The sequence below is a fragment of the Heptranchias perlo genome, unplaced genomic scaffold (assembly GCF_035084215.1).
Source record: "Heptranchias perlo isolate sHepPer1 unplaced genomic scaffold, sHepPer1.hap1 HAP1_SCAFFOLD_218, whole genome shotgun sequence".
Lineage (NCBI taxonomy): Eukaryota > Metazoa > Chordata > Chondrichthyes > Hexanchiformes > Hexanchidae > Heptranchias > Heptranchias perlo.
Window position 1 is genome coordinate 186,114 of NW_027139232.1, and position 13,887 is coordinate 200,000.

A 13,887-nucleotide genomic window follows, 5' to 3' on the forward strand; every position below is an offset into this window, starting at 1 on the left:
TGCCCTCGAGAAGGTGGTGGTGAGCCGCCTTCTTGAACCGCTGCAGTCCGTGTGGTGACGGTTCTCCCACAGTGCTGTTAGGAAGGGAGTTCCAGGATTTTGACCCAGTGACGATGAAGGAACGGCGATATATTTCCAAGTCGGGATGGTGTGTGACTTGGAGGGGAACGTGCAGGTGGTGTTGTTCCCATGTACCTGCTGCCCTTGTCCTTCTAGGGGGTAGAGGTCGTGGGTTTGAGAGGTGCTGTCGAAGATGCCTTGGCGAGTTGCTGCAGTACGTGTCCACACAAAGATCCTTCTGTCGCTCAGCTGTAGGTTGGTGGCTATTTATCTGTAAGTGTCACAGTCGCCCGGGTGCTGAGCGAGTAATCTGTAACCTGCTCCTTCCTCAAACAGATCCTGGGGAGAAGAGCTGCTGAGTCAGGCCTGCAAGCTGCTGCTGGATGAGATTCCCCTCTCCGGCTCTGCTCCCGGGGGGAGCGTGGAGTTCCGGAGGACACTGACCATCAGTTTCTTCTTCAAATTCTACCTGCAAGTGTGGCAGAGATTGCACCAGCTACTGGACAAGGAGGCGAGGAACACATTCACTTCACATGTTCACCCTTCCCTCCACATGTTCACCGTTCACTCCACGTGTTCACCGTTCACTCCACATGTTCACCGTTCACTCCACATGTTCACCGTTCACTCCACGTGTTCACCGTTCACTTCACGTGTTCACCGTTCACTTCACATGTTCACCGTTCACTCCACATGTTCACCGTTCAATTCACATGTTCACCGTTCACTCCACGTGTTCACCGTTCACTTCACATGTTCACCGTTCACTCCACGTGTTCACCGTTCACTCCACATGTTCAACGTTCACTTCACATGTTCACCGTTCACTTCACGTGTTCACCGTTCACTTCACATGTTCACCGTTCCGTTCACATGTTCACTGTTCACTTCACATGTTCACCGTTCAATTCACATGTTCACCGTTCACTTCACATGTTCACCGTTCCGTTCACATGTTCACCGTTCCCTTCACATGTTCACCGTTCCGTTCACTGGTTCCCCCGTTCCCTTCACCGGTTCCCCCGTTCCCTTCACTGGTTCCCCTGTTCCGTTCACTGGTTCCCCCGTTCTCTTCACTGGTTCCCCCGTTCTCTTCACTGGTTCCCCCGTTCCCTTCACCGGTTCCCCCGTTCCCTTCACTGGTTCCCCTGTTCCGTTCACTGGTTCCCCCGTTCTCTTCACTGGTTCCCCCGTTCTCTTCACTGGTTCCCCCGTTCTCTTCACTGGTTCCCCCGTTCCCTTCACTGGTTCCCCCGTTCCCTTCACTGGTTCCCCCGTTCCGTTCACTGGTTCCCCTGTTCCGTTCACTGGTTCCCCCGTTCCCTTCACTGGTTCCCCTGTTCCGTTCACTGGTTCCCACGTTCCCTTCACTGGTTCCCCCGTTCCCTTCACTGGTTCCCCTGTTCCGTTCACTGGTTCCCCTGTTCCGTTCACTGGTTCCCCCGTTCCCTTCACTGGTTCCCCCGTTCCCTTCACTGGTTCCCCCGTTCCCTTCACTGGTTCCCCTGTTCCCTTCACCGGTTCCCCCGTTCTCTTCACCGGTTCCCCCGTTCCGTTCACTGGTTCCCCTGTTCCGTTCACTGGTTCCCCCGTTCTCTTCACTGGTTCCCCTGTTCCGTTCACTGGTTCCCCCGTTCCCTTCACTGGTTCCCCCGTTCCCTTCACTGGTTCCCCCGTTCCGTTCACTGGTTCCCCTGTTCCGTTCACTGGTTCCCCCGTTCTCTTCACTGGTTCCCCCGTTCTCTTCACTGGTTCCCCCGTTCTCTTCACTGGTTCCCCCGTTCCGTTCACTGGTTCCCCCGTTCCCTTCACCGGTTCCCCTGTTCCGTTCACTGGTTCCCCCGTTCCCTTCACTGGTTCCCCCGTTCCGTTCACTGGTTCCCCCGTTCCGTTCACTGGTTCCCCCGTTCTCTTCACTGGTTCCCCCGTTCTCTTCACTGGTTCCCCCGTTCCCTTCACTGGTTCCCCCGTTCCCTTCACTGGTTCCCCCGTTCCCTTCACTGGTTCCCCTGTTCCGTTCACTGGTTCCCCCGTTCCGTTCACTGGTTCCCCTGTTCCGTTCACTGGTTCCCCCGTTCCCTTCACTGGTTCCCCTGTTCCGTTCACTGGTTCCCCCGTTCCCTTCACTGGTTCCCCCGTTCCCTTCACTGGTTCCCCTGTTCCGTTCACTGGTTCCCCTGTTCCGTTCACTGGTTCCCCCGTTCTCTTCACTGGTTCCCCCGTTCCGTTCACTGGTTCCCCCGTTCCCTTCACCGGTTCCCCCGTTCCCTTCACTGGTTCCCCCGTTCTCTTCACTGGTTCCCCCGTTCCGTTCACTGGTTCCCCCGTTCCCTTCACTGGTTCCCCCGTTCCGTTCACTGGTTCCCCCGTTCCCTTCACCGGTTTCCCCGTTCCCTTCACCGGTTCCCCCGTTCTCTTCACTGGTTCCCCCGTTCCGTTCACTGGTTCCCCCGTTCTCTTCACTGGTTCCCCCGTTCTTTTCACTGGTTCCCCCGTTCCCTTCACCGGTTCCCCCGTTCCCTTCACCGGTTCCCCCGTTCCCTTCACCGGTTCCCCCGTTCCCTTCACTGGTTCCCCCGTTCCCTTCACCGGTTCCCCCGTTCCCTTCACCGGTTCCCCCGTTCCCTTCACTGGTTCCCCCGTTCTCTTCACCGGTTCCCCCGTTCCCTTCACCGGTTCCCCCGTTCTCTTCACCGGTTCCCCCGTTCCGTTCACCGGTTCCCCCGTTCCCTTCACTGGTTCCCCCGTTCTCTTCACCGGTTCCCCCGTTCCCTTCACCGGTTCCCCCGTTCCCTTCACTGGTTCCCCCGTTCCCTTCACCGGTTCCCCCGTTCCCTTCACTGGTTCCCCCGTTCTCTTCACCGGTTCCCCCGTTCCCTTCACCGGTTCCCCCGTTCTCTTCACCGGTTCCCCCGTTCCCTTCACCGGTTCCCCTGTTCCCTTCACTGGTTCCCCCGTTCCCTTCACCGGTTCCCCCGTTCCCTTCACCGGTTCCCCCGTTCCCTTCACCGGTTCCCCCGTTCCCTTCACCGGTTCCCCCGTTCTCTTCACCGGTTCCCCCGTTCCCTTCACCGGTTCCCCCGTTCCCTTCACCGGTTCCCCCTTTCTCTTCACCGGTTCCCCCGTTCCCTTCACTGGTTCCCCCGTTCTCTTCACCGGTTCCCCCGTTCCCTTCACCGGTTCCCCCGTTCCCTTCACCGGTTCCCCCGTTCCCTTCACCGGTTCCCCCGTTCCCTTCACCGGTTCCCCTGTTCCCTTCACCGGTTCCCCCGTTCTCTTCACCGGTTCCCCCGTTCCCTTCACCGGTTCCCCCGTTCTCTTCACCGGTTCCCCCGTTCTCTTCACCGGTTCCCCCGTTCCCTTCACCGGTTCCCCCGTTCCCTTCACTGGTTCCCCCGTTCCCTTCACTGGTTCCCCCGTTCCGTTCACTGGTTCCCCCGTTCCCTTCACCGGTTCCCCCGTTCTCTTCACCGGTTCCCCCGTTCCCTTCACCGGTTCCCCTGTTCCGTTCACTGGTTCCCCCGTTCCCTTCACCGGTTCCCCCGTTCTCTTCACCGGTTCCCCCGTTCCCTTCACCGGTTCCCCTGTTCCGTTCACTGGTTCCCCCGTTCTCTTCACCGGTTCCCCCGTTCTCTTCACCGGTTCCCCCGTTCCCTTCACCGGTTCCCCTGTTCCGTTCACTGGTTCCCCCGTTCTCTTCACCGGTTCCCCCGTTCTCTTCACCGGTTCCCCCGTTCCCTTCACTGGTTCCCCCGTTCCCTTCACTGGTTCCCCCGTTCTCTTCACCGGTTCCCCCGTTCCCTACACTGGTTCCCCCGTTCTCTTCACCGGTTCCCCCGTTCTCTTCACTGGTTCCCCCGTTCCCTTCACCGGTTCCCCCGTTTCCTTCACCGGTTCCCCCGTTCCCTTCACTGGTTCCCCCGTTCCCTTCACTGGTTCCCCCGTTCTCTTCACCGGTTCCCCCGTTCTCTTCACCGGTTCCCCCGTTCTCTTCACTGGTTCCCCCGTTCCCTTCACCGGTTCCCCCGTTCTCTTCACCGGTTCCCCCGTTCTCTTCACTGGTTCCCCCGTTCCCTTCACTGGTTCCCCCGTTCTCTTCACCGGTTCCCCCGTTCCCTTCACTGGTTCCCCCGTTCCCTTCACTGGTTCCCCCGTTCCCTTCACTGGTTCCCCTGTTCTCTTCACTGGTTCCCCCGTTCCCTTCACTGGTTCCCCCGTTCTCTTCACTGGTTCCCCCGTTCCCTTCACTGGTTCCCCCGTTCCCTTCACTGGTTCCCCCGTTCTCTTCACCGGTTCCCCCGTTCCCTTCACCGGTTCCCCCGTTCTCTTCACTGGTTCCCCCGTTCCCTTCACCGGTTCCCCCGTTCCCTTCACCGGTTCCCCCGTTCCCTTCACTGGTTCCCCCGTTCTCTTCACCGGTTCCCCCGTTCCCTTCACCGGTTCCCCCGTTCTCTTCACCGGTTCCCCCGTTCTCTTCACTGGTTCCCCCGTTCCGTTCACTGGTTCCCCCGTTCTCTTCACCGGTTCCCCCGTTCTCTTCACCGGTTCCCCCGTTCTCTTCACCGGTTCCCCCGTTCCCTTCACCGGTTCCCCCGTTCTCTTCACCGGTTCCCCCGTTCTCTTCACCGGTTCCCCCGTTCTCTTCACCGGTTCCCCCGTTCTCTTCACCGGTTCCCCCGTTCCCTTCGTTGTTTCCCCGTTCCCTTCACTGGTTCCCCCGTTCCGTTCACCGGTTCCCCCGTTCTCTTCACTGGTTCCCCCGTTCCGTTCACCGGTTCCCCCGTTCTCTTCACCGGTTCCCCCGTTCTCTTCACTGGTTCCCCCGTTCTCTTCACTGGTTCCCCCGTTCTCTTCACTGGTTCCCCCGTTCCCTTCACCGGTTCCCCCGTTCCGTTCACTGGTTCCCCCGTTCCCTTCACCGGTTCCCCCGTTCCGTTCACCGGTTCCCCCGTTCTCTTCACTGGTTCCCCCGTTCTCTTCACCGGTTCCCCCGTTCTCTTCACTGGTTCCCCCGTTCCGTTCACTGGTTCCCCCGTTCTCTTCACTGGTTCCCCCGTTCTCTTCACTGGTTCCCCTGTTCCCTTCACTGGTTCCCCCGTTCTCTTCACTGGTTCCCCTGTTCTCTTCACTGGTTCCCCCGTTCCCTTCACCGGTTCCCCTGTTCCCTTCACTGGTTCCCTCGTTCCCTTCACTGGTTCCCCCGTTCCCTTCGCAGTTTCACCCCCTTGTCACATCAGAGAGGGTCTCCTCCAGAGTGGGCAGGGTTTGGAAAATTGCGGGTCGGTTTGGGGAAGGTGATTCTGGGAAGGTCTTGCGGAAACATAGAAACATAGAAAATAGGAGCAAGAGTAGGCCATTCGGCCCTTCGGGTCTGCTCCACCATTCAAAATGATCATGGCTGATCATCTAACTCAGTACCCTGTTCCCACTTTTTCCCCATATCCCTTGATCCCTTTTGCACCACCACCTTCTCGAGGGCAATTAGGGATGGGCAATAAATGCCGGCCTCGCCAGCGACGCCCACATCCCGTGAATGAATTTTAAAAATATATATCTATCCCCTTCTTGAATACATCTAATGACTTGGCCTCCACTGCTTTCTGTGGTAGAGAATTCCACAGGTTCTCCCCCCTCGGAGTGAAGACATTTCTCCTCATCTCAGTTCTAAATGGCATACCCCGTATCCTGAGACTGTGACCCCTGGTTCTGGACTCCCCAGCCATCGGGAACATCCTCCCTGCATCCAGTCTGTCTAGTCCTGTTAGAATTTTATATGTTTCGATGAGATGCCCTAACTATAATCTTTCAAAGTTATCAAGATTCAGGAACTGTCCCTCTAGATTGGAAAATTGCACATGTCACTCCGCTTTTTAAGAAAGGAGAGAGAGGGAAACCGGGGAATTATAGACCAGTTAGGCTAACATCTGTTGTGGGGAAATTGCTGGAGTCTTTAATTAAGGATAGGGTGACTGAACACCTCGAGAATTTTCAGTTAATCAGGGAGAGCCAGCATGGATTTGTGAAAGGTAGGTCGTGCCTGACAAACCTGATTGAAATTTTTGATGTGGAGATGCCGGTGATGGACTGGGGTTGACAATTGTAAACAATTTTACAACACCAAGTTATAGTCCAACGATTTTTATTTGAAATCTACAAGCTTTCGGAGGCTTCCTCCTTCCTCAGGTAAATGTTCAGGAGCTCCTTGAAGCCTACGCATTTATACATATAGAACAATACATGGTGTTTACAGACTGCCCCTGCAACTGCCCGTTGCCAAGGCAATCACCGTGTTCAGACAGAGAGGTGTCACCTACAGAACCCCCGAATACACATTCAACAAAAAAACAAACAGGAAAAAAAAATAGAGAGAGAGGCAGAAACATCCGGAAGGCAGAGAAAGCCAGCAAATGACCCATTATATTAAAAACAGATAGCTTTTGTTCGCTGGTGGGGTAACGTGTAGCGTGACATGAACCCAAGATCCCGGTTGAGGCCGTCCTCATGGGTGCGGAACTTGAAGAGGTGACTAAAGTAGTGGACAAGGGAATGTCAATGGATGTTATTTATATGGACTTCCAGAAGGCATTTGATAAGATCCCACATAAGAGACTGTTGGCTACGTTAGAAGCCCATGGAATCAAGGGAAAAGTACGGACTTGGTTAGGAAGTTGGCTGAGCGAAAGGCGACAGAGAGTAAGGATAATGGGTAGGTATTCACATTGGCAGGATGTGACTAGTGGAGTCCTGCAGGGATCTGTCTTGGGGCCTCAATTATTCACAATATTTATTAACGACTTAGATGAAGGCATAGAAAGTCTCATATCTAAGTTTGCCGATGACACAAAGATTGGTGGCATTGTAAGCAGTGTAGATGAGAACATAAAATTACAAAGCGATATTGATAGATTAGGTGAATGGGCAAAACTGTGGCAAATGGAATTCAGTGTAGACAAATGTGAGATCATCCACTTTGGATCAAAAAAGGATAGAACAGGGTACTTTCTAAATGGTAAAAAGTTAAAAACAGTGGATGTCCAAAGGGACTTAGGGGTTCAGGTACATAAATCATTGAAGTGTCATGTACAGGTGCAGAAAATAATCAAGACGGCTAATGGAATGCTGACCTTTATATCTAGATGACTGGAGTACAAGGGGGCAGAAGTTATGCTGCAGCTATACAAAACCCTGGTTAGACCGCACCTGGAGTACTGTGAGCAGTTCTGGGCACCGCACCTTCGGAAGGACATATTGGCCTTGGAGGGAGTGCAGCGTAGGTTTACTAGAATGATATCCGGACTTCAAGGGTTAAGTTACAAGGCGAGATTACACAAATTGGGGTTGCATTCTCTAGAGTTTAGAAGGTTAAGGGGTGATCTGATTGAAGTTTATAAGATATTAAGGGGAACAGATAGGGTGGATAGAGAGAAATTATTTCTGCTGGTTGGGGATTTTAGGAGTAGGGGGTACAGTCTAAAAATTAGAGCCAGACCTTTCAGGAGCGAGATTAGAAAACATTTCTACACACAAAGGGTGGTCGAAGTTTGGAACTCTCTTCCGCAAACGGCAATTGATACCAGCTCAATTGCTAAATTTAAATCTGGGATAGATAGCTTTTTGGCAACCGAAGGTATTAAGGGATATGGGCCAAAGGCAGGTATATGGAGTTAGATCACAGATCAGCCATGATCTTATCAAATGGCGGAGCAGGCACAAGGGGCTGAATGGCCTACTCCTGTTCCAATGTTCCTATATTCTCCTGAACTCTAGTGAATATAGGCCTAGTCGACCCAATCTCTCCTCATACATCAGTCCTGCCATCCCAGGAATCAGTCTGGTAAACCTTCGTTGCACTCCCTCCATGGCAAGGACATCCTTCCTCAGATAAGGAGACCAAAACTGCACACAATACTCCAGATGTGGTCTCACCAAGGCCCTGTATAACTGCAGTAAGACATCCCTGCTCCTGTATTCAAATCCTCTTGCAATGAAGGCCAATACACCATTCGCCTTCCTAACTGCTTGCTGCACCTGAATGCTTGCTTTCAGCGACTGGTGTACAAGGACACCCAGGTCTCGTTGCACCTCCCCTTTTCCCAATCTATGACCATTCAGATAATCTGCCTTTCTGTTTTTACAACCAAAGTGGATAACCTCACATTTATCCACATTATACTGCATCTGCCATGTTCTTGCCCACTCACCCAACTTGTCTAAATCACATTGGAGCCTCTTTGCATCCTCCTCACAGCTCACATTCCACCCCAGCTTTGTGTCGTCTGCAAACTTGGAAATGTTTCATTTAGTTCCCTCATCCAAATCATTGATATATATTGTGAATAGCTGGGGCCCAAGCACTGATCCCTGCGGTACCCCACTAGTCATCGCCTGCCACCTGGAAAAAGACCCGTTTATTCCTACTCTCTGTTTCCTGTCTGTCAACCAATTCTCAATCCATGCCAATATATTCCCCCCAATCCCATGTGCTTTAATTTTGCACACTAACCTCTTGTGTGGGACCTTATCAAAAGCTTTCTGAAAATCCAAATACACCAAATCCACAAGTTCTCCCCTATCTATTCTACTAGTTACATCCTCAAAAAACTCCAGTATATTTGTTAAGCATGATTTCCCTTTCATAAACCCATGCTGACTTTGTCCAATCCCGTTAATGCCTTCCAAGTGTTCTGTTATCACATCCTTTATAATAGACTCTAGCATTTTCCTCACTACTGATGTTAGGCTAACCGGTCTATAATTCCCTGTTTTTTCTCTCCCTCCTTTTTTAAATAGTGGGGTTACATTTGTCACCCTCCAATCTGTAGGAACTGTTCCAGAGTTTATAGAATTTTGGAAGATGATCACCAATGCATCCACTATTTCCAGGGCCACTTCCTTTAGTACTCTGGGATGTAGATTATCAGGCCCTGGGGATTTGTCAGCCTTTAGCCCCATTAATTTCCCTGGTACTATTTTTTTACTAATACTGGTTTCCTTCAGTTCCTCCCTCTCACTAGACCCTTGGTTCCCTAACATTTCTGGGAGGTTATTTGTGTTCTCCTTTGTGAAGACAGAAGGGAATGGTGGGGGTGGGGGGATGAAGCCCAAGGCAGGGGAGGCCGAAGCGTTCCTTACGGGGCCCAGGAGAACCGGTCCTGCTCCTCCTGGCTCCCACAAAGGAAAGTTACCAAAGAGGGGACCCCTTCACGTCCTGATCCTCTTCAGCCTGGCCGGAGAGTGGGAGCGTCTCCCCCCACTCAGGCCTGAGTCCAAATGGGGCCAGGGTCCGATTGGTGTCACGGGACCTGCTGATCATCACGTGCCGATTAGGACCCCGTGGGCTGCAGGCGGGGCCTTTGCAGCCTGTTCGAGAAGAGCAGGTGAAAAATTGGTCAGGGTGGGGGATCTGGGCATCTTTCAGGCAGGTTAAGTAACCCCCCCCCCCCTGTTTTATTGCTGAATGTTGTAATTGGTTGGAGCCGGGGACCATTAGTGAATCTTTCAGGATCATCTAAACCCTACGAGGGAGAATTTGGGACATCGCTGTTTTTGGGCCAGTTCCAAAATTCCAACACGGTTCATTAACCTGGGACTTGGTTTTGTTATTTTGAAAGGCCTGAGTGATGGAGCCCAAGGGTGAGTGGAGTAAGAGAGCAGCTGAGGGAAATCGTTCCAAAAATACTGTGAACCTTTGAATTTTTGCCGGCTTCAACATTTCCGACATTTTTCGACATTTCCAAGCCAATTTGGACAGTGACAGCCCTCGGGGTGGGGGAGGGGTCTCTCGGGGGGTCTGAGCCTGTTCTATCAGGCTGGTTCGTGCTGAACGGGGCCCTGCCTAATTGGATGGAAAGGGCCTGCACAAACATACAAACATATGAACATATGAACATATGAACATACCAACATATGAACATATGAAATTGAAGGGCAGGAAAAGACCTGCTGGTCTATCTATCAAGCATGCCTCACACCTCATGATGGCTGGAGTATCATGACTAGAGACTTCTCCCCATCTCCCCTCCCCGTCCCATTCTACCCCCACCCCCCCCTGCCTCCGGCCACCCACCCAGCCATCTGATCCCCTGGGAGAGACAAAAAAACAGAGAAAGAACCCAGGGCCAATAAGGGAAAAAATAATCTGGAAAATTCCTCTTCAACCCCCTCAGACGATCAAAATCAGTCCAGGAGATCACATGGACCGAGTGTTACTGATAAAGACACTTACCTTCTATATGATGTGATCTCTGCCCCAGTCAGGAACCGGTTCAGCTCCTCCTTGAAGGCAAAGAGTCAACACCCACCACACCAGCCAGAAATGGCACCCACCATATCAGCCAGCAATGACACCCACCACACCAGCCAGCAATGGCACCCACCACACCAGCCAGCAATGACACCCACCACACCAGCCAGCAATGGCACCCACCACACCAGCCAGCAATGGCACCCACCACACCAGCCAACAATGGCACCCACCACACCAGCCAGCAATGGCACCCACCACACCAGCCAACAATGGCACCCACCACACCAGCCAGCAATGGCACCCACCACACCAGCCAGCAATGACACCCACCACACCAGCCAGCAATGGCACCCACCACACCAGCCAGCAATGGCACCCACCACACCAGCCAGCAATGACACCCACCACACCAGCCAGCAATGGCACCCACCACACCAGCCAGCAATGGCACCCACCACACCAGCCAGCAATGGCACCCACCACACCAGCCAGCAATGGCACCCACCACACCAGCCAACAATGGCACCCACCACACCAGCCAGCAATGACACCCACCACACCAGCCAACAATGGCACCCACCACACCAGCCGGCAATGACACCCACCACACCAGCCGGCAATGACACCCACCACACCAGCCAGCAATGGCACCCACCACACCAGCCAACAATGGCACCCACCACACCAGCCGGCAATGGCACCCACCACACCAGCCGGCAATGGCACCCACCACACCAGCCAGTAATGACACCCACCACACCAGCCAGTAATGACACCCACCACACCAGCCAGTAATATATTCCAGAGGCTCACTACTCTCTGCCTGACTTATTTCACAGCTTCTTTTCATTTGTTATCTAGGATTCGATTGGCGGAGACATCCTCGGTCGATACGGTAGTGCGACGACTCCATTCCCGGCTGAGCTGCCTCGGGGCCTCCAGCGATACCAGGTCTGTCCATCCAAGCTAGCGTTTCCCACACAAAACATAAAGGCCCCGATGGGAACCCCAGCTGCCCGGCGGGTACGGGAGGGGGAGGGGGCTCGGGTCGGACACCTGATTTGCACCACGCCCTGATTTCACTCTCTGTTGACTTCAGTGGAGAGGAGAATCAGGGCGGGTGGAAATGGGGCGTCTGATTCGAACCCGCCCTGTTCCTGCCGTTTGTTTGGTCAAAATCGGGGGCGATGGTCTTGGGAGTTGGAGAGAAGAGTGGATTTAAATACAATGAGCTGGCTGTATTTCTCCACTGGAATGAGCGTTAATTAACATCATGATTTATCATAGAATCATAGAAGTTTACAACATGGAAACAGGCCCTTCGGCCCAACATGTCCATGTCGCCCAGTTTATACCACTCAGCTAGTCCCAATTGCCTGCACTTGGCCCATATCCCTCTATACCCATCTTACCCATGTAACTGTCCAAATGCTTTTGAAAAGACAAAATTGTACCCGCCTCTACTACTGCCTCTGGCAGCTCGTTCCAGACACTCACCACCCTTTGAGTGAAAAAATTGCCCTCTGGACCCTTTTGTATCTCTCCCCTCTCACCTTAAATCTATGTCCCCTCGCTATAGACTCCCCTACCTTTGGGAAAAGATTTTGACTATCTACCTTATCTATGCCCCTCATTATTTTATAGACTTCTATAAGATCACCCCTAAACCTCCTACTCTCCAGGGAAAAAAGTCTCAGTCTATCCAACCTCTCCCTATAAGTCAGACCATCAAGTCCCGGTAAATCTTTTCTGCACTCTTTCTAGTTTAATAATATCCTTTCTATAATAGGGTGACCAGAACTGTACACAGTATTCCAAGTGTGGCCTAACTAATGTCTTGTACAACTTCAACAAGACATCCCAACTCCTGTATTCAATGTTCTGACCAATGAAACCAAGCAAGCTGAATGCCTTCTTCACCACCCTATCCACCTGTGACTCCACTTTCAAGGAGCTATGAACCTGTACTCCTAGATCTCTTTGTTCTATAACTCTCCCCAACGCCCTACCATTAACGGAGTAGGTCCTGGCCCGATTCGATCTAGCAAAATGCATCACCTCACATTTATCTAAATTAAACTCCATCTGCCATTCATCGGCCCACTGGCCCAATTTATCAAGATCCCATTGCAATCCTAGATAACCTTCTTCATTGTCCACAATGACACCAATCTTGGTGTCATCTGCAAACTTACTAACCATGCCTCCTAAATTCTCATCCAAATCATTAATATAAATAACAAATAACAGCGGACCCAGCACCGATCCCTGAGGCACACCGCTGGACACAGGCCTCCAGTTTGAAAAACAACCCTCTACAACCACCCTCTGTCTTCTGTCATCAATCCAATTTTGTATCCAATTGGCTACCTCACCTTGGATCCCGTGAGATTTAACCTTATGTAACAACCTACCATGCGGTACCTTGTCAAAGGCTTTGCTAAAGTCCATGTAGACCACGTCTACTGCACAGCCCTCATCTATCTTCTTGGTTACCCCTTCAAAAAACTCAATCAAATTCGTGAGACATGATTTGCTTCTCACAAAACTATGCTGACTGTTCCTAATCAGTCCCTGACTCTCCAAATGCCTGTAGATCCTGTCTCTCAGAATACCCTCTCACAACTTACCCACGACAGATGTCAGGCTCACCGGTCTGTAGTTCCCAGGCTTTTCTCTGCCGCCCTTCTTAAACAAAGGCACAACATTTGCTACCCTCCAATCTTCAGGCACCTCACCTGTAGCTGTCGATGATTCAAATATCTCTGCTAGGGGACCCGCAATTTCCTCCCTAACCTCCCATAACGTCCTGGGATACATTTCATCAGGTCCCGGAGATTTATCTACCTTGATGCGCGTTAAGACTTCCAGCACCTCCCTCTCTGTAATATGTACACTCCTCAAGACATCACTATTTATTTCCCCAAGTTCCCTAACATCCATGCCTTTCTCAACCGTAAATACCAATGTGAAATATTCATTTAGGATCTCACCCATCTCTTGTGGTTCCGCACATAGATGTCCTTGCTGATCCTTAAGAGGCCCTACTCTCTCCCTAGTTACTCTTTTGCCCTTTATGTATTTGTAGAAGCTCTTTGGATTCTCCTTTGCCTTATCTGCAAAGCAATCTCATGTCCCCTTTTTGCCCTCCTGATTTCTCTCTTAACTCTACTCCGGCAATCTCTATACTCTTCAAGGGATCCACTTGATCCCAGGTGCCTATGCATGTCATATGCCTTCTTCTTCTTTTTGACTAGGGCCTCAATCTCCCGAGTCATCCAAGGTTCCCTACTTCTACCAGCCTTGCCCTTCACTTTATAAGGAATGTGCTTACCCTGAACCCTGGTTAACACACTTTTGAAAGCCTCCCACTTACCAGACGTCCCTTTGCCTGCCAACAGACTCTCCCAATCAACTTCTGAAAGTTCCAGTCTAGTACCATCAAAATTGGCCTTTCCCCAATTTAGAATTTTAACTTTTGGGCCAGACCTATCATTCTCCATAGCTATCTTAAAACTAATGGAATTATGATCACTGGTCCCAAAGTGATCCCTCACTAACACTTCTGTCACCTGCCCTTC

At 52.1% G+C, this 13,887-nt stretch overlaps 1 protein-coding gene across 1 annotated transcript in view; it reads left to right on the forward strand.

The window, feature by feature from the left end:
* Window positions 1-13,887, forward strand: part of LOC137310109 (aldehyde oxidase-like) — a 235,854-nt gene that overhangs the window by 55,181 nt on the left and 166,786 nt on the right. The window contains 2 exon segments of the mRNA XM_067978068.1: window positions 397-571; window positions 11,168-11,257. Of these exon segments, the coding sequence (XP_067834169.1) occupies window positions 397-571; window positions 11,168-11,257 (265 nt within the window).